At 40.5% G+C, this 24691-nt stretch overlaps 2 protein-coding genes across 4 annotated transcripts in view; both read right to left on the bottom strand.

Moving 5' to 3' along the window:
• ECT2L (epithelial cell transforming 2 like) overlaps positions 1 to 3151 on the bottom strand; it is a 57412-nt gene extending 54261 nt beyond the window's left edge. Inside the window, exons 1-2 of the mRNA XM_036413457.2 lie at positions 2681 to 3151; positions 783 to 895 (exon numbers count right to left, since the gene is read on the bottom strand). Of these exons, the coding sequence (XP_036269350.1) occupies positions 783 to 895; positions 2681 to 2782 (215 nt within the window). The 5' untranslated portion in view covers positions 2783 to 3151. The remainder of the gene's footprint in view (positions 1 to 782; positions 896 to 2680) is intronic.
• Positions 3152 to 11781: 8630 nt separating this feature from the next.
• CCDC28A (coiled-coil domain containing 28A) lies at positions 11782 to 24458 on the bottom strand. 3 transcript variants are annotated; one of them, XM_036413454.2, is made up of 6 exons: positions 24302 to 24458; positions 21853 to 22049; positions 17585 to 17748; positions 16795 to 16949; positions 13510 to 13532; positions 11782 to 12341 (listed from the first exon to the last, which is right to left on the bottom strand). In XM_036413454.2, the coding sequence occupies exons 2-6, from the start codon at positions 22008 to 22010 to the stop codon at positions 12287 to 12289; spliced, it is 555 nt and encodes a 184-aa protein (XP_036269347.1). In that variant the 5' UTR covers positions 22011 to 22049; positions 24302 to 24458; the 3' UTR covers positions 11782 to 12286. The 3 variants fall into 3 exon arrangements, with proteins under 3 accessions (XP_036269347.1, XP_045428894.1, XP_036269349.1); XM_045572938.1 differs by having other exon boundaries at positions 24336 to 24458; XM_036413456.2 differs by lacking the exon at positions 24302 to 24458 and adding an exon at positions 24121 to 24143.
• Between the last annotated feature and the right edge of the window lie 233 nt (positions 24459 to 24691).

The raw sequence follows: 24691 nt of genomic DNA, 5'->3' as shown, positions 1-24691 counted from the left end.
ACACCGAGCGATACCATACTTAGAGTTCTCAGAAGCAAACCTGGGCGAATAAGCCCAAGCCGGCCTCTCCTGCAGGCTGACGTCCCCGCGCTGTCCTTTGGGTGAAAGGTTCACTTCAATGAGAAAGGACAAGAAGCAGTGCACGTTCCAGAAACAGAAGTCTATCGTCACCCTCGTGGTTGGCCTCAGACTCCCAGAAATCTAGTCAACCAGCCACTGGTTGCTCTGATAATAGCTAATATTTGCTATGTTAATTAGTGAAATACTTGGTAATGACTGAGACTGTGACCTTTCCCATTCAATGTTAGCTAACTACCTCCAGAGTATTAATTCCTGATCGGAATAATAGCAACCCCTGGTATTTCAACTAACACCTTCCAATATCACACCATCTTTGCTGCAGGATTTCAAAGGAGATGGTAGACATGGTAGGAGAGGAGGTTACGGACGAGAACAAGGACACACTGGTCATCAGTGGCCGTGCTGGGCTAGTCTTGCCCATGTTCCTTTGTTGCTGCCATGGTTACTGCTCAGATATGTTTCAGATACCACCATTCAACATCTCCCCCCCCCTCCCCCCCCTACGAAGATGTTAAAGCCCCAGAGGTTCCATGTCACTCTCAAGGAATCGGCGGCAGAAGAGTGTTCATAAACCTTCAAACGTCAAAACACCAAGGGCTTTGTTTTTTTCTAGGCAGGAAAAAAACACACCCTTAAAGGTTATATAAACATTTTGTTTTCATGAAGAACCAATGGTAACTACATCAATCAGCTACGTTTACCTTAGTTGCGATTTAGTGCAGCGTAAAAGTATCGTGAATAGGAACTCTTGGCGTTGCTTGTTAGTCCAGAGGTCAAACCAATGACTTATAAGAGCAACTCTTTCCTGAAAGAGCTGTAAGGGGGAGAGGGGATTACATTTTTCTGTACAGTTTAACATATTCTTAGTTGCTAAGCAATTTAGCCACCCCACAGCAGAGCACAGTTCACAGAGCACATGCGCGGTGGAGGTCTCTCCCTCCAGCTTCACCTGCTTGTATCCGGGGCACAGACAAGCCCAGGCCTGTGCACGGGCTGGTGGGGAGATAATCACAGAGGGGCCCACGAGGCCTCTTTCAGCACACAGAGGTAAGGAATCCTGGCTCTTGTTTCTACTTTGACTGAGATAGCCCGGGGAAACAGATTCCAAATATTTCATCTTGAAAAACACAAGCAAGCTACTACCCTTGTTAAACTGAAAACGAGGCCATTTGAAGTAGGTATGATTCATACTAACCCACATTTCTACAGCTTCATGGCATCCACCAGAAGAAAAGTTAATAAATACTGCTAAATAGCCATTGTTAGACGTGTCTCTAGAAAGGACAAACACCAAGAACCAGCATCTCCTCCCCCACCCTCCCCCAAAAAAAACCTGGGTGTCAGCCCAGCTTTGCTCAAATGACATATACAAACTCACTGATGTATTACTCAGTCAGGCCTTGGTCTCAGCTCAGGTGGTCTCCCTCCCTTGTGGGCGGGCCTGAACCCATCAGGGTCTGACAGAGCCATTCAAGGACAGCTTCCTGTGCTACCTTTCACAGGGTATATCCCCAGGCCATCAGGCCCCACAGCTGGCACAGGAGGGAAGAGAGGATTAAAGAAATACACAGCCCTAACCGGTTTGGCTCAGTGGATAGAGCATCGGCTTGTAGACTCAACAGTCCCTGGTTCAATTCCAGTCAAGGGCATGTACCTTGGTTGTGGGCACGTCCCCAGTAGAGAGTGTGCAGGAGGCAGCTGATTGATGTTCCTCTCTCATCAATGTTTCTCTCTCATCAATGTTTCTAACTTTCTAACCCTCTCCCTTCCTCTCTGTAAAAAACCAATAAAATATTTAATAAAAAGAAATACACAGAGAAATATCCAAGGGTGGCTTAAATTACCAGCTATCATTACCTAAAAGATAAATCATAATAAATAAATAAGGATATGAAATAATAACTAATATTAATAATACAAATAAATAATACAAGAATAAACTCTGTTTCACGTACTCATAATTATATACCCACTTTTTTTTTTTAATCCTCACCCAAGGATATGTTTTTATGGATTTCAGAGAGAAGAAGAGAGAGAGAGAGAGAGAGAGAGAGAGAGAGAGAGAGAGAGAGAGAGAGAGAGAGAGAGAGAGAAAGGGAGAGAAAGATCCATGTACTAGTAAAAGTGAAATATCGCTCAGTTGCCTCCCATACATACACCAACTGGGGATTGAACCTGCAACCTAAGTACGTGCCCTGACGGGAAATGGACCCACAGCCTTTCTGGTGCACAGGAAGATGCTCCAACCAACTGAGCCACCTGGCCAGGGTTGTAAACCTCCTATGTCCCACCCTGAAATATTGACACTCCACACCAAAAGCACCTCGTTTTTCCCTTTCCTGTCACAGTGTGTATTCTGGAGGTTTCTGTTTTGTCCCTGGAGGTCCAGAGGAAAGGGAAACAGATCTGGAGTCCTTCCATAAGGTAGGAGTTGGAGCCTGGGGTGAGACAAATGTAGGTTGATTTTTATTGAAAGTGACTCAAAAACTAGTCCTTTAGGGGTGTTTTTGGAAAATATATGGCAACGTGAGACCCAAAATGTCACAGTAAAATGAGCCTTACAAATCAAACTTGTTCTATCCTAGAGTGTGGAACTCACCTGTCTGTTTAAGGCCTTGTTGCTACACGGGGTCCAGGCACTGAATCGTGTGTGGAAGCTCTCCATTTCCAGGGTTTCCCTGGAAGAATCCCCAGCTGACATCCCAGAAAATTATTTTCTTTGCAGTCCTGGAAACTATAGGTTCCTTTCAAATGATGTTTCATTAAAATCACCTAGAAACATCCACCATATTAATATTGTCCTTATAGGAATTAAATAATTACAGCAATGCATGTACATATATATCCATGGAAGAGAATCCATACAAATAATACACAGGAAGTTCATGTACTTCAAGTAATTATTATATAATTTATTCTGTCCTCCTCTGATGGCACCCAAATGTGAATCTGAGCCAGTTGTTTTTCCCTTTGCTGGGAAATGACTCAGAAATTGGAGTGATTCTGTATCAGACAGAGATGTGGACTTGACTCCCCCTCCACACACACACCCTATCCCCACCCCGGAAATCAAGAATCTGAAGGGCCCCAAGACACCACTCCACCTGTCTATCTTTTGAGGACACACGTCAAACAGAATGTAGAGAGAGAAAAAATAGGCTAATGTATTAGTTTTCCATTGTTATATAACAAATTACCTAAAACTCAAAGTTTCTATTGGTCAAGAATCTAGGCAGAGCTTAGGGGAATACCTCTTAGTTTGCTCGGGCTGCCATAACAACATACCATAGACTGGGTGGTTTTATTTTGTTACAGTTCTGAAAGCTAGACGCCCAAGATCAAGGTGCTATCAGGGCTGGTTTCTGGTGAGACCTCTCTTCTGGCTTGTAAATGCCACCTCCTCATAAGGCCTTTCTCCTGTGCACACACAGGGAAGGGGATGGGAGAGACAGACAGACAGATAGACCTACTGTCTCTTCTTCTCATTATAAGTCCTATTAGTTTAAGGTCTCACCCTTACAGCCTCATTAACTTTCATTACCTCTGTATAGGCTCCTGTTTCCAGCTACTAACTGTCAGGATGGTTTGTTATCCAGCACAGGCTGACAAAGCCATGTGTTGGTGTGCACCCAGGACTCTCACATACAGCTGGTGTGATACCAGCACTTTGAAAAACTGTTTGGCATGGTTTCCTCAAGTTGAACATGTGCATACACTTGAAACAACAGAAAAGCATGAACATGTGGACCAGATACAGCCACAATATTCACAGCTGCGCCAGACAGCTCCAAGCTGGAAAAGGCCCAGGCACCCATCTACAGTTGAATGGATAACCATGTTGTCATATATTCATGTAACAGGATGCTGCTACACACAAAAATATGTAGGACTCACATACATAAGACATTAAACAAAGCAAGCTGAAAACAAAATAGTCCATCTTCTATGGTTTAATTTATACAAAGTTCTACGCTGTAGTGTTAGAAGTCAGGATGGCAGTTACATTTGGGGAGGAAAAAGATGGTCAAGACAGGGAGGGTCGTGAAAGGTGATTCTGAGGTGCTGGTACCGATCTAGTGGTGGGAGGCCGGGTTAGTCATTTTATCCTTCATTGGGTCCTACGCTAATGAGTGGCATGTTTTTCTACGTCTCCTCTTTCAACCAAGGTGTTTTAAAAACGATATCATTAAACATTAAGAAGTACCTAAAAAAATAAAAGTACAAATTTTATGAATTATAACACTTTATTGAAAAACATTTTCAAAGACCTAAATAACTGGAGATATATATTTATTCATGAATTAGAGACTCAGAAGAATGAAGAGTTTAATTCTCTTCAAAGTGATCTACAGATTCAATGCAACCTCGATTTTTAAAATCCCAAGAAATACTGTGGGGTGTGTGTGAGTAAAAAGCTGATTCTAAAATATTTATGGGGTTTAAAGGGCCCAAAATAGTCAAGACAGTCTGGGAGAGCAAGGGAGGGAGATGTGTTTCAGATATCAAGACTCAATGCCAAGCTAGTGTAATAGGATGACATGTATTAGTATGGAGACAGACACTGGTAAGATGATAAATCAAAGAGGAAAAGATGGATTCTTACATTTATAGAAAGCAGAGTATCTGTTTTTGTTTTTTTAAATATAACCCCTTTCTCTCTCTCTCTCTCTCTCTCTCTCTCTCTCTCTCTCTCACACACACACACACACACACACACACACACATACACACACACAACACACACAACACGCACACAACACACATGCGCGTGCATGCACACACACACCAATTATCTGAAGGCTTTTTTATATATGTAATCAATTACATATGGTTTGTAAATTCCCAGAAGACAAAATTAGAAACAATGGATGATGTCAGAGAAACAGATTTTGGATCAATCTAAGTGGGAAAACAACCTCTGCAGCAGCTTTAGCTGTCTCAGGAGGTTATGGCCATTATTGGAGACATTAAAACACAAATCCACTGGCCACTTGTCAGGGAAACTCTAGCTGGGATTCAAGCATCAGAAATGTCTGTTTCTAAGCAACCATCTGTTGCTATAAATTCCAAGAAGGAGAGAACAATGGGGCCTGGAGTAGCTGAGAAAACTTTATTGGAGAGCCAGAAGACTTCAAGAAAAAGCCAAACATTTGCAGTGCCTCTACTCTTACTACATTTCAATAAGACAGAAGCACATTTTGAAGTTGAATATATTAGAAATGCATATACCATATTAGGAACAATTTTAGAAATACTATAAGAGCAGTATGACAGCACCAAATTTGGATCCCTGCTCTGACCCCCCTCCCCCCCACCCCCAATTGAAGCTTTACAAGTAATTTAGTCTCTGAGCCTCAGTTTCCTCATGTGTAAATCAAGGCAGTAATGTGTTTTGGTGAACTATAGTGTAATAATATGTGGTTCAGAGGAAAATCTCATGGCAATATGGGAATACTTACTTCTTAATCAAAACAAATCCTTAGCTTCATAAGAGGCCCAGCTGTTGTTATGTGAAATCCCTCTAAGAGCCAATACAAGAGATTTTTATTTAGCAAGTTCTCAGAGTTATTATCCTTATGTTAACAGCTTACTGAGCCAAACATTGCTGCTATACACTACATCATGTATATATATAGAGATATAGATATAGATATTATTAATGTAGATATGGACAGAGAGATAAATTTCCACAGGATTATCTTTATTCTCTAAGACAGTGGTTGGCAAACTGTGGCTCTCGAGCCACATTCGACTCTTTGGCCCCTTGAGTGTGGCTCTTCCACAAAATATCACAGCCTGGACGAGTCTATTTTGAAGAAGTGGTGTTAGAAGAAGTTTAAGTTTTAAAAATTTGGCTCTCAAAAGAAATCTCAATCATTGTACTGTTGATATTTGGCTCTGTTGACTAGTGAGTTTGCTGACCACTGCTCTAAGATATCAACTTTGCTGACTCTCAACCCAGGAAGAAATGGAATGCTGACAATCACTACTTCTTTAAATGGAATGATTTCTGTTCATATTCAAGCATTTTATATCTCTCCAGATAGTAGCTCCTTAAGATATTAATAGGTGTTTCCCAGGAAAAACAGGACCCATAGTTCAATATGCTTGGGGAAGACTTGATTAAACAAAATTAAATATGTCTCATTTTGTAGGATGTTTTAGAAACTTTAACATTTTCAAGAGGAGGAAATGGGATTGGTTATCTTGTGTGTAACAAATCTAACACTGTGTAACAAATAGCCCCAAATCTTAGTGTCTTCAAACAAACAAACACTATTATCTCAGCTTTGTCAGGAGTCAGGCCGGGCTTAACTGGATCTTCTGGCTCAGGGTTTCTCATGCTCCGCGTGCCCACTGGGGCTGAAGTCATCCCAAAGCCAGGAGGGAGAATGATCTCATGAAAGTGGTTTTTTGGAACCAGGACCGCAGTTCCTTGCTGGCTGTTGGCTGGAGGCTCCCCTCCCATGGAGGCTTCTCCACAGGTTAGCTCACAAATGCTATCTGGCCAAGTGAGCGAGTGAAAGAGCAAGAGAGGGTAGGCAAGAAGCAAGCCAGAGCCATTGTGCAGCACAGTCTCAGAAGTGATGTACATTACTTTGGATTAGTCACAACAGAGATCAGCAAATGTGGTCAGCAGGCCATAATTGCCTGCCACTCATTTTTTAAAAAAGTTTTATTGGACATAGCTAATGTAACTACAACAGCATAGTTGAGTGATTGGAGGAGCAACAATAGGACCCACAAAGCCAAAAAGATGTACTACCTGGCCCTTTACAGAAGACTTTGGCTCTCCTGCATTAGAAGCAAGTCCAGCCCATACTTAAGGGGAAGGACTCACAAGGGCATGGACACCAGGAAGTTGGGATCATTGGACTAATTTTATTTTATTTTACACTAGAGGCCCGGTGCATGAAATCGTGCCCTCCGGGGATGTTCGAATGATGCCTTAGTCCTGCTCCCCACGACAGTTGGACATTCTTAGTGCAGTTGCAGAGGCAGAAGAGGCTCCCGCCACGGCCTCACTTGCCAACCTTGAGCCTGGCTCAGGGCTTCTGGCTGAGCAGTGCTCCCCTTGTGGGAGTGCACCTACCACCAGGGGGCAGTTCCTGCCTTGAGTGTCTACCCCCTGGTGGTCAGTACACGTCATAGCCACCAATCGTTTGGTCAATTTGCATATTAGCCTTTTTATATATAGGATTAATGTTTTTATTGACTTTAGAGAGGAAGGGAGAGGGATAGTTAGAAATATTGATGAGAGAGAATCATCAATCGGCTGCCTTCTGCATGCCCCATACTGAGGCTCGAGCCTGCAACCCGGGCATGTGCCTTTGACTGGAATTGAACCCAGGACCCTTCGTTCCACAGGCCAGTGCTCAAACCACGGAGCCAAACCAGCTAAGGCCACTGGTAGTCATTTCAGAAGCTGCCTCCTACATAGTGCCTGTCCATGAGTAGGCATTTGATGAGTATCTGATGAGTAATTGAATAATTATTCACATTATATCAATTTTCCAAATTCCAGGGCTGAAAAGCAAGTTACTAGCTAAGAAAAATTCCTTCACTGATTATTAGGACTTAACATCTGTCGCCACAGTGGCATTTTATCAAACTTATGTGATCTTCTTATTAGTAAAATTTCCATCATTATGATAAATGAGTTATATGGTAAAATGAGGTTAGAATTGAAGTATTAGGTAGGACTGACAGATTATTCTTTCATGACATTAGTGAATTGGAAGTGAAATATTTGAGGGTACTTACTTGAGAATTCACTCTGGGCAAGAACACTGACTGAATTATGCTTACTATATGATAGTTGTCAATATCTTCTAATACCTTTAGAAACATGTACCTGGCATTTCTTCCTTAAGAAACTTTTAGATTCTATGCATTGGGGAAAAGCATCTATTAGCAGGTCTTCCTCCTGAAGCATGAAGAAGACATAAACTACTAAGGATGGGAAAAAAAATTAATCCCTTAAATATGCTTCCTAAGAAGTAATCTGGTTCTAAAGATCACAGGAGGAAAAAAATAATAATAATAACCAGAGTAAAAGAAAAGTACATGTGATAGTAAACAAACAAACAAACATAAAGACTATTCCAGTGAAATAAAATGTCCTACTCAGGGCATGGCTTGTTTTGAGCATAATTAGTATATCATTTTTTATTAAACACACACACATAATGAAAGCAATAGCAGGTTTTGAGGAAATTTGTGCTCTTGGGTAGCACAGGAGGAGATGGGAAATGCCACGCCTGTGAGCCCAAGCTGGATTTGCTCAATTTAAAGCTGTCAAATCAAAGCTATCACAAGAAGCAACTGTCCTGTCTAAATTCATTCGGGAAGAGTAACCAGTTACATTGCTCTAAAACTTTCACATTTCTAACCCTCCTTGCTCTCACTGAAATCGTTTTTAGAGTGCAATGTTTGAGGTTCCTGAGGTGCACCAATGCTGAGATGGGCCTGCAAACAGGATGGGTTGTGCAAACTCTAATACAGATGAGGTCTGCACATTCTGTTCCGATACTTATGGCAAGATTTGTTAATAAGCACAGGGTATGCACTTTATTTATTTTTTTTAATATTTTATTGATTTTTTATAGAGAGGAAGAGAAAGAGACAGAGACTCAGAAACATCGATGAGAGAGAATCATCGATCAGCTGCCTCTTGCACACCCCCTACCGGGGATGTGCCGGCAACCAAGTACATGCCCTTGACCGGAATCGAATCCGGGACCTTTCAGTCCACAGGCCGACACTCTATCCACTGAGCCAAACTGGTTTCGGCAGGGTACGCACTTTGAAAGATAAAATTCCTACCACGGTTTAATTAATGTGTCCTATTCTCCAAATCTTCGCATATTAACTCCGAGCTATACAATTATAACCACAAACTGTATTCGCTGCAGATTCCATTTCTCCTTCACTGCCATCCCAGGCAGGGCCCTGGGCTCCCCACCCAGGACCTTGGAGAACCTGAGCAGCCTCATAATTTTTCAACAGACTGAAGTGGCATGGGGAGAAACGAAACAGTCTCTGCGTTGGGCCAGGTCAGGGCTGGGCTGTGACAAGTAAACTCTCATCTCCCCAAGGGCCAGGTCAGGGCTGGGCTGTGACAAGTAAACTCTCATCTCCCCAAGGGCCAGGTCAGGGCTGGGCTGTGACAAGTAAACTCTCATCTCCCCAGCCAGGTCAGGGCTGGGCTGTGACAAGTAAACTCTCATCTCCCCACCCCTATCGGTGGAGGCATTCCCCTCCCCACCTCCCCAGCCCCCACATTTTGGACTCCATGGTAGGAGAGAGGGTGAGAACTGGCAGAGGGAGGGCGTTGGATGGTGTAACCACTCTGGGAGCCTAAGGAAATCAGTGTTTTCCAGAGGGCCCATACCAGGACTTTATTTCCATCCCCAATGAGTGCTGCTGGAGGTTAGCGCTGACTGCCACAGCCCAGCTCACACCTGCCCTCCTCAGAGACCACGGCTCAGCTCCTCCCTGGCGCCACGTCCGCCTCGGATAACTCTGCAGCTGCTCAGGCTCTCCAAGGTCACCTCTGCGCTGCGAGAGATGGTCCTGAGGCTGCAGGGGAAACTGACCCAGCCCGGGCCTGTGCCTGTGAGGTCCCCACGCAAAAACGCGGCCACAGCCAAGGGCTTTACCTCCGGAAAGTGGCCAAGAGAGAGATGGCACCCAGCGGCTGCCTCCTGTTGGATCTTGTAGTGAAAATCCCATGCAAGAATGCAAGACCTCCGCTGCAGCTTGGGGTGGAGGGTGGAAAAGACAGCCCCACGCTGTCTCCATAGAGACCTGACAACAGGGGAGCCACCTGCTCCGCCCCCTTCCCACCAGGAGGTCACCGTTCCCCAGCGCCAGCGCCAGGGCTGCAGCCGGATCTGCACAACCACTGGGCACGCCTGGCCTGGGCGCCCAGAGGCAGGGTAAGCCGCCCCGGCTCCAGCAGGAGACCTGGATGCCAAACCCACGTTTGCTTGACCCCAAAGAAAGCTAGCGATTCGAAGGCCACGTGTAGGGAAGGCGGGGTTTCTTATCTTCGGTAAATCCTCAGAGTATTCTAATACTTCTTACTGTCCATTTTAGAATGATACAGAAGGCACCAAAACCAAAACCAAAAAGCACCCTTCCTAACTGGTTTCTAATGATTCTGGCCAAAATGTCTTTAAATAGTTATTGTGCAGCCTCCAAGTTTGTTTGTTTTTTTTTTCTTTCCTATGGAGATAAATAGTTATCACCATGGAAAGAGATCCATAATATGAAGAGCAGGTTAGAAAACCATATACATAGTATGACCTGATTTTTGTAAATAAACAAGTGTAAGATGCCTGGACGCTGGTGTGCTCTGGTAGTATTTTTTATCTATACATTTTATTCTAAGCCAGGCACCTCATTATTTTCCTGGTTGCCTTTAACATGTTTAAGTTGTGTAAACAGATAAGTTATTGGACAAGCTGAAATTTTGTTACCTGGGGCCCACATCGGGTCCCCTGGCAAAAAGGACAAATGTAAACAGGGTCGATGTGCTGCGCTGTCACTAATCCACAGGAAACAGCTTCGGCTCTCCTGTCCCAGCACCCATCCAAGAAAAACACGTCTCATGCCAGCTTCCTTTTATTCTGTCAGACCCCAGAGGGCTGGTTCCCCGCCTCGAATCCCGATTTTCTCAACCCAACAGAAACATTTCCCGGGTTGTAGCTGATGCTCTCGTGATTTCCTGTTTTTAAAAGGGATATTCAAAGGACCGATTAGATAAGTTGGTCAAAATCCTTTTGACTCAGAAACCCCCAAATGACTGAAACCATCACTTATAAAAATGGTCATTTAATGGGTTTCCATTCTCCCCACCCCCAATTAAGTGCTTGTGTCTGAGGTCTGAAAATGAGGCAGAATCGTGGAGGTCTCTTGTCTACGGTGAAGGCAACTGAGCTGTATGAATCGATAAACAAAATGTGACTTATCTGTATGATGGAATATGATTTAGCTGTGAAAGGAGATGAAGTACTGATACATGCTGCCACATGAATGAACTCTAAAAACATTACACTAAGAGAAATGACTCCCTTTGTAGAGGATATCCTGAACAGGCAAATTCAGACAAGAAGTAGATTACTGGTTACCAAGTGCTGGGGGTTTGGAGACCGGGGTGTGACTGCTAATGGGCTTCTTTTTGAGGTGATGAATCAGATTATGGTGGTGGGTGCACAACCCTCTTAATATACTAAAAACCACTGGATTATATACCCCCAAATGGTAAATTTTATGGTATATGGTTATGGGTTATTTCAATCAAATTGTATAAAATGAGGCCAATTGGTCATGAGGCCAATGTCAGCTACTGTGCTCAGCATTTTAGTGCACACTTTTTTACTTCTTCATAACAACCTCTAGGAGTTGGTTATTAATCTCTTTTTCTGGATAAAAACAAACATGAAACTTAGATAAACCGAATAAATGTACACGAGCACAAAGCTAAGGAGCAGAATGGGGATTCAGATGAAGGTCTGACTTTACAGCTCATGCTCCTCTCATTATATCCACATTTCAATGGGCACAAGATGCGAAATTTGCAAGGAAGTTACAGAACCTCCAATTTTATGAGAACAGTTTGCTTTTGAGAATTGAACTCTTTTAATTCCCTGACTGAAAACTACGGGTTTCTTCCAAATAGACCACAGAGACAAATTTAAAATAACCACTTTATTAAAAATAGCAAATTTCACAAATACTCATTTCACTATTTGTTACCACTGGCCATTGGCAAACACACCGGTGTGCGTACGATTGTCTGACGTAAACGGAAGCGGGACTGCCACAAAAAGCCTGTGCATCATCAACTCAGATCACCAGGGGAGTGAGTCTGGTGAGCTCAGGAAGGAGAAGCCCTCAGCCCTAGCAACAACATTTAGCACAATGCATTTCAAGTATAACCCAGAAGGCAACAACAATAAGCATAGCAGCACAACCTGTGTATCGTTTCCTGATTAAGCCTTCCACAAGGCCTAGCCTCCAGTTATGGTGAATTACAGCACGTCAAATTGACCACAAGCAGTTATGAGGAAATCATGACAGTTGCACTTTAATTACTTTTAATTCCTTAATGTGGAGGATTCTTCTGCTACTGGATTCAGCTGGAAAAGTAAAGAAAGCTGCTTTTCTTCAAACCACAAGGAAGCAACTGCATTTCATTTTAGCTGGTAGAAGTATTTGGAACATCTTGTGCTTCTGTCAAATGCAGTTTTTGTCTGAATTCATGAGTTAAGATTTTCATTCTACAATAAGTAATTCTTTTAAATTTCTGGAAATTACACGCAGGAGCTAAGAAACAGAGGCATTAAAAAAAGAAAAGAAAAAAGAAATATGTCTAAAGGGAAAGTGCCTATGTTGCTTTTGAGGAACTTAGAAGTGATAAGACAATTTTTAAATGTAGTGAAGTAATTATACTATTCCTAGAATTTGAAGACTTAAAAAATAATCACTGACTCAAAACTGAAGTTCAGCAATTAGTATCAGTATATGTTACAGTACTAAGAGTAATTTATTACATACATATGTAAATATATATATTTATACATTTTACATACATAATGTGGTTTGGAAAATTTCATACACATTATTATATGTAGTAATCACCTCATATTACAGAGGATACTGAGATGTTATACAATTTGACCAAGGTTACATTATCAAAATGTGGAAGCAAATTTCAAAAATTAAATCTCTTGACTCTACAGTATCCTTTTCCAATATTTCATTTTTGGTTCAAAGGGGATGTCTTCCCAAATGGAATTATTTTGAAGGTAGAATTATTTTTTACTGTTCTTATGGGCCTCACATTATACCTATCACTATGTAAAAAAAATTTTTTAAGTTCCTCAAATAGTTGCTCTAAATTATTAATAAAATGTCAAAACATGAATATTTTACATGTACCTTGGTGCTTTCCTTTAAGTAAATCTTATAATACACATTGTAAACTTAATTTAAAAATGTCACTTTACAAGCTATGTATCACTTAAATGTCTAATTCTCAATTTTATGCATTTATAATATTCTATGTAATAATATTAAATTAAGCATATATATTGGGATATCCAACTGCCATTTAGAATATAAGATTCAAAATAATTTATATGACAACTAGTCTAATCCTCAATTCTCTTAATGAAAAAGTATTTTTATTTTGTTTTAAAAACACAAAACAAAACAAAGTAAAGCAGAACAAACCAAAAACAAAACAACTAGAAAATTCCATTTGGAAACTAAAGGGGAAGAGAGATGGCCCTACTAAATAATAATAGGTGCCTTTGTTCAATAGATCTAAAAATCACATCTTTCTAATACATGATTGGGATTATTCATCAGAAATTACAATTTGTAGACTTTTCACTGTTGATATCAGACAAAGGATACATGGAAGAATTCAATTCTTCTAACTGTAACATAAAGAAACACATATTTTAACTTTTATAATATAAACATAATAAATATTATAAATATAATTTTAAAATAAATTATTTTTCATGTAAGCTTTCTTTAAATGAAAAAGCAAAATACTAAAATTTCCAGATTGGGAAGTTATGCAAAATAATTATGAAGTAGCTTTAGCATTTGTTAAATAAGAATATGTGGAGGGAATTAAATCAGATGATACAACTGGAGATTCCTAAGTATGCTTAAAATTATGCACAATTATAGTCTTTTCTAATAATAGTTTTTAAAAGACAAAAGTTGCCATTTTAATAATCAAAATCTTTAAAACCTTTATGGATTACAAAAAGATTTCACATGACATTCAATTTTCAGTATGAGGTAGAATTAATCATCCCCACAGGGAAAAATCTGACTTACAGAAATGTTAAACTGCTCAGAGTTATAAATGCAGACCCTGGACTAAGCAAAGGCTTTCTGGTTTCAAATTTGGTGTTATTTTCAGCACACCATAGTCACTCTCTTAAATGTATTACAAATTAAGCTTATATTTGTAAAAGGAAATAGATGCAACACTGAAAACAGTATACTTGAGCTCTAACTGGTTTGGCTCAGTGGATAGAGTGTCGGCCTGTGGACTCAAGGTTCCCAGGTTCAATTCCAGTCAAGGGCATGTAGCTTGGTTACCGGCACATACCCAGTAGAGGGTGTGTAGGAGGCAAATGATTGATATTTCTCTCTCAGCAATGTTTCTAATTCTCTATCCCTCTCTGTAAAAAATCAATAAAGTATATTAAAAAAACAAACAGTAGACTTGAAATAGAAGTATAAGCATGAAATTTTTAAAGAATGGGCATATAATTTCCCTCACTTTGACCTATTCAAAAGATAGAAAAAAACAATAAAATGTCACTGGTGACTAGGAAACTATTTTTAAACTGAAGTACATTGAATTCAATTTTTATCTATCTTTGTTCAAAAAAAGATTTAATGAGGCAAATTTAGTTCACACTTCTCAGTGTAAGAATCATAGATGGTGTTATGGGGCTGACTTACGTCCTCCCAAAATTCATTTTTGAGTCCTATCCCAAATACCTTAGAATGTGACAGTATTTGGAGACAGGGTCTTTAAAGAGGTAATTCAGTTAAAATGAGTTGGGCCCTAATCCGATATGACAAGAAGAGGAAATTTGGACACAGGTACCCATGCCCAGAGGGAGAACTTGAAAATGGCCATCTACAAGCCAAGGAAAGAGGCCTCAGAAGAAACTACCCTGCCAGTACCTTATCTTCAATTCTTAGCCTCCAGAACTATGAGGAAATATATTTCTGTGGTTTAGGCCACCCAGTACTTTGTTATGGCAACTCTAGCAAGCTAGTACACATGGAAATGTGTTAAATTACCATAATTACCAAATGTAGTTCTATATTTAAAAATAAGTAACTACCCTGAATAAATAAGGCAATATGTATTAATCATGTTAGGATTTTTTGACATACTACCTTCTGCATCTTAAGATATTATCATATATGTATAGAAGGTAATATTTTGCTTGAAGATTAGCCAGCATTCTCAGAATATATGCATAATTTCTTTGGATTATGTTTCTTAAAAAAAAAGAGTAAAGTATAGCATGGATGAAACCTGAAAAAATTACACTAAGTGAAAGAATACCAACAAAAAGCCACATGTTGCATGATTCAACTTATATGCAACTAGAGGCCTGGTACACAAAATTCATGCACAGTAGAGTCCCTAGGCCTGGCCGGTGATCAGGGCCTATCGGGGCTATCTCACCCAGTCCCAATCGGGGTCAGGCCGACCGGGGCCTGCTGGCTGCTGGCCAGGGTCTGAGGCCTGCCGGACAGGGGAAGGGACAAAGAGAGGAATCAGGGGAGGTTTGCTGGCCAAGAGGGGAGGGACCAGGGAAGGCTGACTGGCCTTGGTAAGTTGGCTGTGAGAGTGCACTGACCACCAGGGGGAAGCTCCTGCGTTGTGTGTCTGCCCCCTGGTGGTCAGTGCGCATCACAACAACTAGTCAACCAGTCATTCCGGTCATTTGGTTGTAACAGTCGCTTAGGCTTTTACATATATACTAGAGGCCTGATGCACGAAATTCATGCAAGAGTAGGCCTTCCTTCCCCTGGCTGCTGACACCGGCTTCCCTCTAGCACCCGGGACCCGGGCTTCCCTCTGACCACTGGCAGGCACCCAGGACCCGGGCTTCCCTCGCAGTCCTGGCTTCGTCCGGAAGGACATCCAGTCTAATTAGCATATTATGCTTTTATTATTATAAAATATTAATTTTATAAAATTATTATAAAATATTATAAGATATCCAGAATAGGTAAATTCATAGGGACAGAAAGTAGATTCATGGTTGCTAGGGGGAGGGTAAGGGGAGAACTGAGACTTATACGGTTTCTTTTTGGAGTGATGAAGACCTTCTGAAATTGGTGGTGATGTCTGCAGTATACTTTACAATACCGTATTTTCCAGCGTATAAGACGACTTTTGAAACGAAAAAAAGCCTGCTCAGATTGGCCAGAGTCAGAGAGGTGTTGCCTCGGAAGTGGGAGGTAGTCTTATACAGCAAATATAGGCCTAAACCTATGTTTTAACTGTAAAAATTAGGGGGGTCGTCTTATACGCCGGAAAATACGGTAGTTAAAACACTAAATTTTATCTCAATAAAATATTTAAGAATAAAGAGAGCCCAGCAGGTGTGGCTTAGAGCAGCGTTTTTCAACCACTGTTCCAGTGTGCCGCGAGATGTTGCCTGGTGTGCCGTAGGTGCAGACAAGACAAGAATTTTATAATTTTTCACTATTTTGTTTACTTAATATTTCATAATAAAGTAATTATAAAATACTTTCTTTGTGTTTATTTGATTCCTATTCAAGAGAATTACTTTATATATAGTCAATATAGGCACAGAGTTAAATTTTTTAACATTTTCTAATGGTGGTGTGCCTCGTGATTTTTTTCATGAAACAAGTGTGCCTTTGCCCAAAAAAGGTTGAAAAACACTGGCTTAGAGGTTAAGTGTTGACCTATGAACCTGGAGGTCACAGTTTAATTCTCCGTTGGGGCACAGGCCTGGGTTGCAGATTTGATCCCCAGGGTGTATAGGAGACAGCCAATCAATGATCCTCTCTCATCATTGAGTCTTCTATCTCTTTCCCTTTCCCTTCCTCTCTGAAATCAATAAAAATCTAAAAAAAAAAAAAAAAAAAAAAAGAATTAAGAGAAAGAACTATACTCACATCAGAAAGAAGCCTATCCAGATTAGAATCGCTAGCTGTCTTCCTCTTATCCTCAGGAAGTTCCTCTAACTCCCCATACAGCTCCAAATTCAAGCGAGCTAATTTCTCCTGCATTCCCCGAACATGCTCCATCTGTTCAATGGAACATTCATTTCCTGGGGGAACATTCCAAAACATTAATAAAGATTAAGATAGAGAAAATACTCTTAAACTCTAGGTGCTGCAAAAGAAATTGATTATCATTGTCTTTTGTAAATTGCTCTGTTAATGATTGAATATTTTCTGGATACAGAAAGTCAAATTTCTGACCGAAAAACAATGACAACCTAAGAAATGAGCACTAAACAAATCAGATAGGAAAGATTTAAAACAACAACAACAACAACAACAACTATTCCTCAGGTATAATTATCTCCAATTTGACAACTCTCATTTGAATCAAGTATTCAAACATTTTATAATAATCTCGATGAAATTAAGAGTCATATAAATACTTCAACCACAAATCCCTTGTCAACCAATTAGTTATTCCTCCTTTAAAAAAATATGAAAATATTCATGAAGCATGTAGAACGTTATGAAGCACACAACGCAATATTTTCAATTATATACACAGTAGTACAATTTAATTGATAAATGAAATCTCAAATGACTGCATTTTATGCTTCTGGACTCTTTTTTTTTAAAAAAGCAAAAGAAAATGACACTGTTAAAAGGAATAACAAAATACATACAGAAAATAGGATGTAAGCCAGTTGAAAAGTGGTAAGTACAAACATCCATTGCTTACCGAATGCTTGAAGTTTCCCAGAATGGAAGTCATTCAAAAGGCTGAGAAGCCCCTTCTCCATCTCCTGCACGTCTGAGACATCGGTGAGAAAGGAATGCTGAATCGGGGTTGACTGAGCACCTTTTCCCTCTCCACCCTGAGGTTTTGTCTTTTCTTTCATCACTCTGCAAATAAGATACAAATAAAAACTGGTTGCGTATACCTGTCTTTATATTTTCAGACGGTTCTCGGTTAAGCAAAATTTCTGAATTAAATTTTCCCTTAAAAACAAGAAATCAGAACAAATTCAGTATTAAATAAAATCAAGCTAGAAATTAAAAGAACAAGTTGTGAAAAATCTCACATAAATATATAAAACATAACTACTAAGGTATATAAAAAGTTTGGTTAGTACATTTATATAATATGCACATCCTTTGGATGACAAAAGACTAAAAATTCGTGTTTTTACTATCTTATGTTTCATATATTTTTAATAGATTTGTTTTTAGAGAGCGAAGGAGAGACAGGAACATCAATATGAGAGAGACACGTAAGTTGGTTGCCTCCCCTACAAACCACGACCATGGATCAAACACACAACTCTTTGGTGTGCATGATGCTCCAATCAATTGAGCCAAACCAGCCAAGGCCATGTTTCATATTTTATTTCTCAGTAAAACATACACCTTTTCCTTTTAAACTTTACTCTATTTGTTTCTTGAACTATCCGTTGTTCAACAAGTGGTTATGGAGTCCCTACTCCGTAGCTGACACTATGCCAGATACTGGATATATAAAGATGCACACTGCATCAGTCCTTGCACGGAAGAGTGCCCAGTCTAAGGAGAAAGGAAGTCACATAAATTACAAATCACTATATGATGGAGTGCTAAAGCCTGTTATTAACCTCGACTCCAACTTCCTAAGGCCTCCACATACAATCATGAAGTCCTATTGATCATAACCACCGATACTTCTCTAATCTTCCTACTTCTCTCTCCACTGAGACTACCCTGTCTCTTGAGTGAACCCTCTAACACTTCCTAACTGGTCTTCCTGTCTCTATGTGTTGTCTCTGAGCCCCTTATGAAGTCTCCCCATAGACCAGCCAAGTCAATTTTTAAAAAATATATTTTATTGATTTTTTTACAGAGAAGAAGGGAGAGTTAGAGAGAGAGTTAGAAACATTGATGAGAGAGAAACACCGATCAGCTTCCTCCTGCACACCTCCCACTGGGGATGTGCCCACAATCAAGGTACATGCCTTTAACCGGAATCGAGCCTGGGACCCTTCAGTCCACAGGCCGACGCTTCATCCACTGAGCCAAACAGGTTTCGGCCAAGTCAATTTTTTTAAAAGTAAAATCAGATCATATTAAGTCAACCCCTTCAGTAGCTTTGCACCGCCTGCTGGATAAAGCCCGATATCCTTAAGAAACCCTATCTTCTCTTGTCTATGTATGCTCTACCAGGCGTCTTCAAACTACGGCCCGCGGGCCACATGTGGCCCGCAGAGGAGTCTGATCCGGCCCGCCAGGTTTTTTGGGCAGTGAGCGCAGCCGAGGTGTTACAGTAGGAATTAGTAGTTCATATAGTCCGGCCCTCCAGCTCTCTAAGGGACCGTGATCTGGCCCCCACTTTAAAAAGTTTGAGGACCCCTGCGACATTCTGAATCTTGTTGGCTTCCTATAATTCTATTCTTTTACCTAACTACATGCTAACTCTGTCTGCAACAGCATCCTTCTCCTCACTCCCATCTTTATCTCAGTTCAGATGCCACTTCCTCAGGAAGGCCTTTTTAGAACTCCTAGACTGCATGTATCTAGCCCATACCAGGCTCTCCTACACTAGAGTAATGGTGCTATGCACCCCGTGATACGGGAACAGAGACAGAGCAGTTCACTCAGCCGAGGCACAGCCAGGGAAAACTTCCTAACGGTGACATGTGAGTGAAGCCAGAAAGAATAAGTAGGAGTTCACCAGTCAAAAAAGGAAGACGGGGTTGTATATTATCTGTGAAACTCAATACATACTACAATCCTGACACACACACACACATATTCAGCACTCAGTTAGTTTCTTTGTAATGTTGCATGAAGACATCTTTTCTACAACTGTACTCACCACAATAAGGATAAGATGAAGATGGTGGGTGTGGCAGAGGGGGTAGCAAGAAAGAAACTAATACTCTTTACAAGAAATCAACTTAGAAAAAATAAGCTGCAGACAATAGGTTAGTAACAGCTCTTCACAAAGCAAAATCTGTGTCTTACATACATGTTAGACATACATGTGTCTTACATACATGTTTAATCCATTACTTAGGACCTTGCTACTCAAAGTGCTAAGACCCATGGCATCAACTTCACCTGTGAGCTTATTAGAAATGCTTAGCTGGGGCCCTACCCCAGACTGATTTGGAATCTGCATTTTAAAAAGATTCCCAAGAGACCCATTTTCACACTAAAATCTGAGATAGCTTTAGCTGGTTTGGCTCAGTGGATGGAGCGCCGGACTACAGACTGAAGGGTCCCAGGTTCGATTCCAATCAGGGGTGCATGCTGGGTTTCGGGTTCAATCCCCAGTGGGGGAGTGTGCAGGAGGCAGCCAATTAATGATTTTCTCTCATCATTGATGTTTCTCTCCCTCTCCTTTCCTCTCTAAATTCAATAAAAACATATTTTTTAAAAAATCTGAGATAAACTATTTTTAACTATAAGGTTTTAGTATGTCAAATGCTTACATTTTCTTTCAATTGGAAATTTATTTTTTAAAAACTAAAATCAGATCATATAAATTTATTTAATTCAATCCCTTCAGTAGCTTTATTTGTTTTTTTTAATATATTTTATTGATTTTACACAGAGAGGAATTGAGAGGGACAGAGAGTTAGAAATGTCGATGAGAGAGAAACATCGACCAGCTGCCTCTTGCACAAACCCCCTCTGGGGGTGTGCCCGCAATCAAGGTACATGCCCTTGACCGGAATCGAACCCTCCAGTCCGCAGGCCGACACTCTATCCACTGAGCCAAACCGGTCCCGGTCCTTCAGTAGCTTTATTATCTGTGATTCCCTTCAGTGTTTTTGATCTGTTACACTGTCTCATTTTATATTAAAATAATTCAACAATAAAAAAGCACTCATTGAAATTATACTAGGTGCAAAGCCATATTGTAAGCACTGTCTGCCACATAAGGATTATCAAGAGAGCCCGTGTCCTCAGGAAGCCTAAACTCCACAGGAAGGTAGAGAAATAAAAGTACAAGGTAGAAAATGACGATGAGATATAAATAAACTGCTGTAAGAATTTAGGGAAAGGAGTGATTGCCTTTAAAATCTCTTAGCTTTCTTTTCCCACCAACCATAACCATATTCAAAATCTGACTCTAAGTTAAACTCCTCCAGAAGGAAAACTCTTTTCCAGTATGATAATTTATGAAACCCTCATAACTCTTGTTGTTTTATCATTTAATTCCTATTGGAATGTTCCTTTTGTTTCCTCAGAGTGAGAGACCATCATCAAGGCAAGAATCTTTTCTTTAGTGGAAACCCAATGGCTACAGAGTATTACACGCATTACTTCCTTAACCGACTCTCCACCAGGTGCTTGCAATTGGAAGTAAGTTTCTTTATTTTTTAAAAATTTCTTTATTGATTAAGGTGTTATATATGTGTCCTTATTCCCCCATTACCACCCCCCCTTTAATACTACAAAATATTCACACATATACACCAGTAATAGGTTACACATTTAAACACCATTCCTGTTTCCTTTGGAGCCTGAAGACAAAGGATGATCACCAAACAGTAATGATTACTTAGTGCTTTAAATTTCTGCTTTGAATTCTTCCTGTGTCCCAATTTTTACAATCCATACAAATCATTTCTACAAAAACAATGAAACCACACTTTTTAAAACTTAAAAACTACCAAAGCACACTCATCTTAGTTAAAAAAAAAAAATAATAAAAAATAAAAAGAACAAAGAATCCCATACCTCCTTTAATTTCAGTTCTGGCTAGCTCATCAGCTTTTTTCTACAAGTTTTCTTGCTCTGTTTATTTTAATCTGAGACAAAGTAAGGACCTTCAAACCCATCATTCATTTTGCACTTTCTAAACTATATACATGCACTTTAAACTTCATAATTTTTTTCAAAAACACAAATAATATATGCTTCAATTGTTTTTAAAAGTCAAGAGAAAAAATATTATAAGAATTATAGGATTTAGTATTTACTTCAATAGCATTGTGTTGTGATAATATGAAGAAAAAAAATAGTCACCTTTTTAACTTTGGTCGCTGTGAAGTTGACTGTGATGCAGGATTTGAAAACCCTGTGCTTTTACTAACTGGAATGGCATTTTTTTTGGCATTAACAACCTGAGTAGAGTGGGCACTAAAAGACTTAGGACTTCTCCTCTTCACTTTCCGCTCCTCCATTGTAAGTTCCTTATTACACCAAGGCCAGCTTCTTATGATCTAAGGAAATAGGCAAAATTACACATGTATGCTTTATACGCCAAAATGAAAAAGGTTCGACAACCACTTCATAGGCTAAAGCCAATCAAGAAATTCAGAGATTGTTAAAAAAAAAAAAAAAAAAAAAAAAAAGTTACAACGGGGTGCCTTAAATTTAATCTACCAGATTTTTACACAGAAGCCCTAAGCCAAAGTGACAAAAAAAAGTTTCACCACTTTCTTTATTCACTCATCCCATAAATATGAACTCTCTCTCAATTTCCTAGCACTACTCTGGGCATTGAGGAGATGGCAGTGAACAAGGCAGAGCCCCTGCCCTGCAAAAACCTACATTACTGAAGGGGAACAATACATAAAAAAAACATAAACAAAACAGCCACTTGATATTCCCAGCCTGACTCAAGCTTCAAATGGCTTTTAGATGTCCCTTCAAAAATATATTCTTAGCCCTAGCTGGTTTTGCTCGGTGGATAGAGAGAGCATCAGCCTGCAGATTAAAGGGTCTCAGATTCAATTTTTGTCAAAGGAATATGCCCAGGTTGCAGGCTCCATCCCCAGTAGAGGGAGAGCAGGAGACAGCTGATTAATGATTCTCATCATTGATGTTTCTATCTCTCTCTCCCTCTCCCTTCCTCTCTAAAATCAATAAAAATATATATATTCTTAGAAGAACCAAGTAGATTCAAACAGATGTGTACTTGACAGGGTATCTGAATTTTAACTAGTAACTAGAAACCTTATTTCAACTACCAAGCAAAAACTCAGTGAGTGTCTGCCTAGGGATAATATTGATTCTAGTTCCTTGATCAAGTGAAGTTATGTACAATTATACTTATTCCGTAACTATTTTTAATATACTTTCTCTACCTATTTCCACAGAAACATGGAACTTCACTATATATGTTTAATTTTGCTAATATCAAAATTGTTACACTATGAAGTTACAGCTGGCCCTTCCATAGAGTACAAATGTAAGGTCTTGTGTTTATTCAATACTTTCCATATTAACCAGCTTTATTTTCCTAAGTCATCCATCTAAAAATACCCCAGACATTTCCTTTGTATTTATGCATAATATTAAGTTATTCTCAATTATATTGCTTCGTGTCATGAGAAATTTACATGGTTATTTACCTCACCAGATCCTAAAGTGCCTTAGGATAATTAGGCCTTTTTTTGTATGTTGAGTTGGATTTAATCATGCTATGACTGTTCAGAAAGATTCAGGTCTACTGATGTCACTCTTAAATAATTAATTCAGCATTATAACAAAAACAAGTATTTTGCCACTGTCTGAAATTGGTGCGCCTCTCACTGGAATTTAAACCATTGAGCTCAGATGGCTCAGGCTGACAATCATATCTGGAACTATGACACCTCCATATGAGAGGTTTTAAAGGAAAGGCTCCAATACCCAGTGTCTAATCGCAGATACTAAGTGAAAAATTCCCTGAAATCGCGGCTAACAATTTTCCCTTGAAGGAAACATTTTTAGTAACGGAACAGCCATTTTGGGGCTGTTTCACATGCAACACAAATGAAATGAAAAACAAAAAACAAAAAAACTGAATAGTGCTCAGCTGGTGGGGGTCAGTGGTTGAGCACTGATCCAAGAGCAGAGCTCAGGGCTGCAGGCTCGATTCCCAGCAGGGGGCGTGCAGGAGGCAGCCCGTGAGTGATTCTCTCATCACTGATGTTCCTCTCTCCCCATCTCACTTCCTCTCTCTGAAATCAATACACACACACACAACTGAATAGAGGCAATGGGATATAAGTACTCCAAAGTGGCAAGATCTGTATAAAATTATGATACATATAAACACATTGGCCTTTGAATTCAGTGCTACTACATATTTGATGATACCAGGAAAAGAAGAACAATTTAGGAACCAAAGCAATGCAAACAGACCAACAGTGGTCTAAACTAAGATGTTCTAAGGGGCTGGAAAAGTATATCCGTTAAGGAAGGTAAGATCTCTGGCACAAGAGCACTGAAATCCTTCCTTGTATACCAAGAAGCAAGGAGCCATTTAGGAAAGGCCTTTAGAAGCAGCTCGTTGTCTACTCACACTGGTTTTAGATCAGGAACGCACAGCCTCCGAGCGGGACCACTGGGAGTCCCTCCCGATTTCGCCCCATTCACCTCCCCAGTCGGCCAACCCTTCGCTGCCCGGAATCCAGCTGTGGCCAGTGGGCGGTGGGAGGGGCCTAAAGGGGGACATTGCGGGGGTGCCTCGGCTTACGCTTCATACCCGAGGAAAGAGGGGATCGCGTCCTCGTCCTCACCTGGCAAATACCCCGACGCCTCGGAAGCACCGCCGCAGCTGCAGCACCTTCGGCAGGGGTCACATCCCAGACCCCGCGCCGCCACAGCGCCCTTTGTTTATGGAAGTGACGTCAGGGGGCGGGGCCTCGCGCCGCAGCCGGAAGCCTCTCCTCTTCCGGTCTCGTGTGGGTCCCCGCTCTTGAGAATCGTATTGATTCAATTGGCCTGCCTTCCGCTGTGCCTTCTGTGGGCGTGGGAAGGAGAACCCATAGGGTGTTCATTGGCGTTTCTGTGGCCCAAAAGCAGAGAAAGGTAGGCTGGCGCTGGAGGCACTCTTTCCGGAAGCTGCCCCGCCCCCTAGGCTAGTGTCCGCTTT

This window comes from Pipistrellus kuhlii, unplaced genomic scaffold (assembly GCF_014108245.1).
Source record: "Pipistrellus kuhlii isolate mPipKuh1 unplaced genomic scaffold, mPipKuh1.p scaffold_m20_p_5, whole genome shotgun sequence".
NCBI classification, from domain to species: Eukaryota; Metazoa; Chordata; class Mammalia; order Chiroptera; family Vespertilionidae; genus Pipistrellus; species Pipistrellus kuhlii.
Note: the sequence above shows the minus strand (reverse complement) of the source record. Positions and strands in the feature narration are given on the sequence as shown.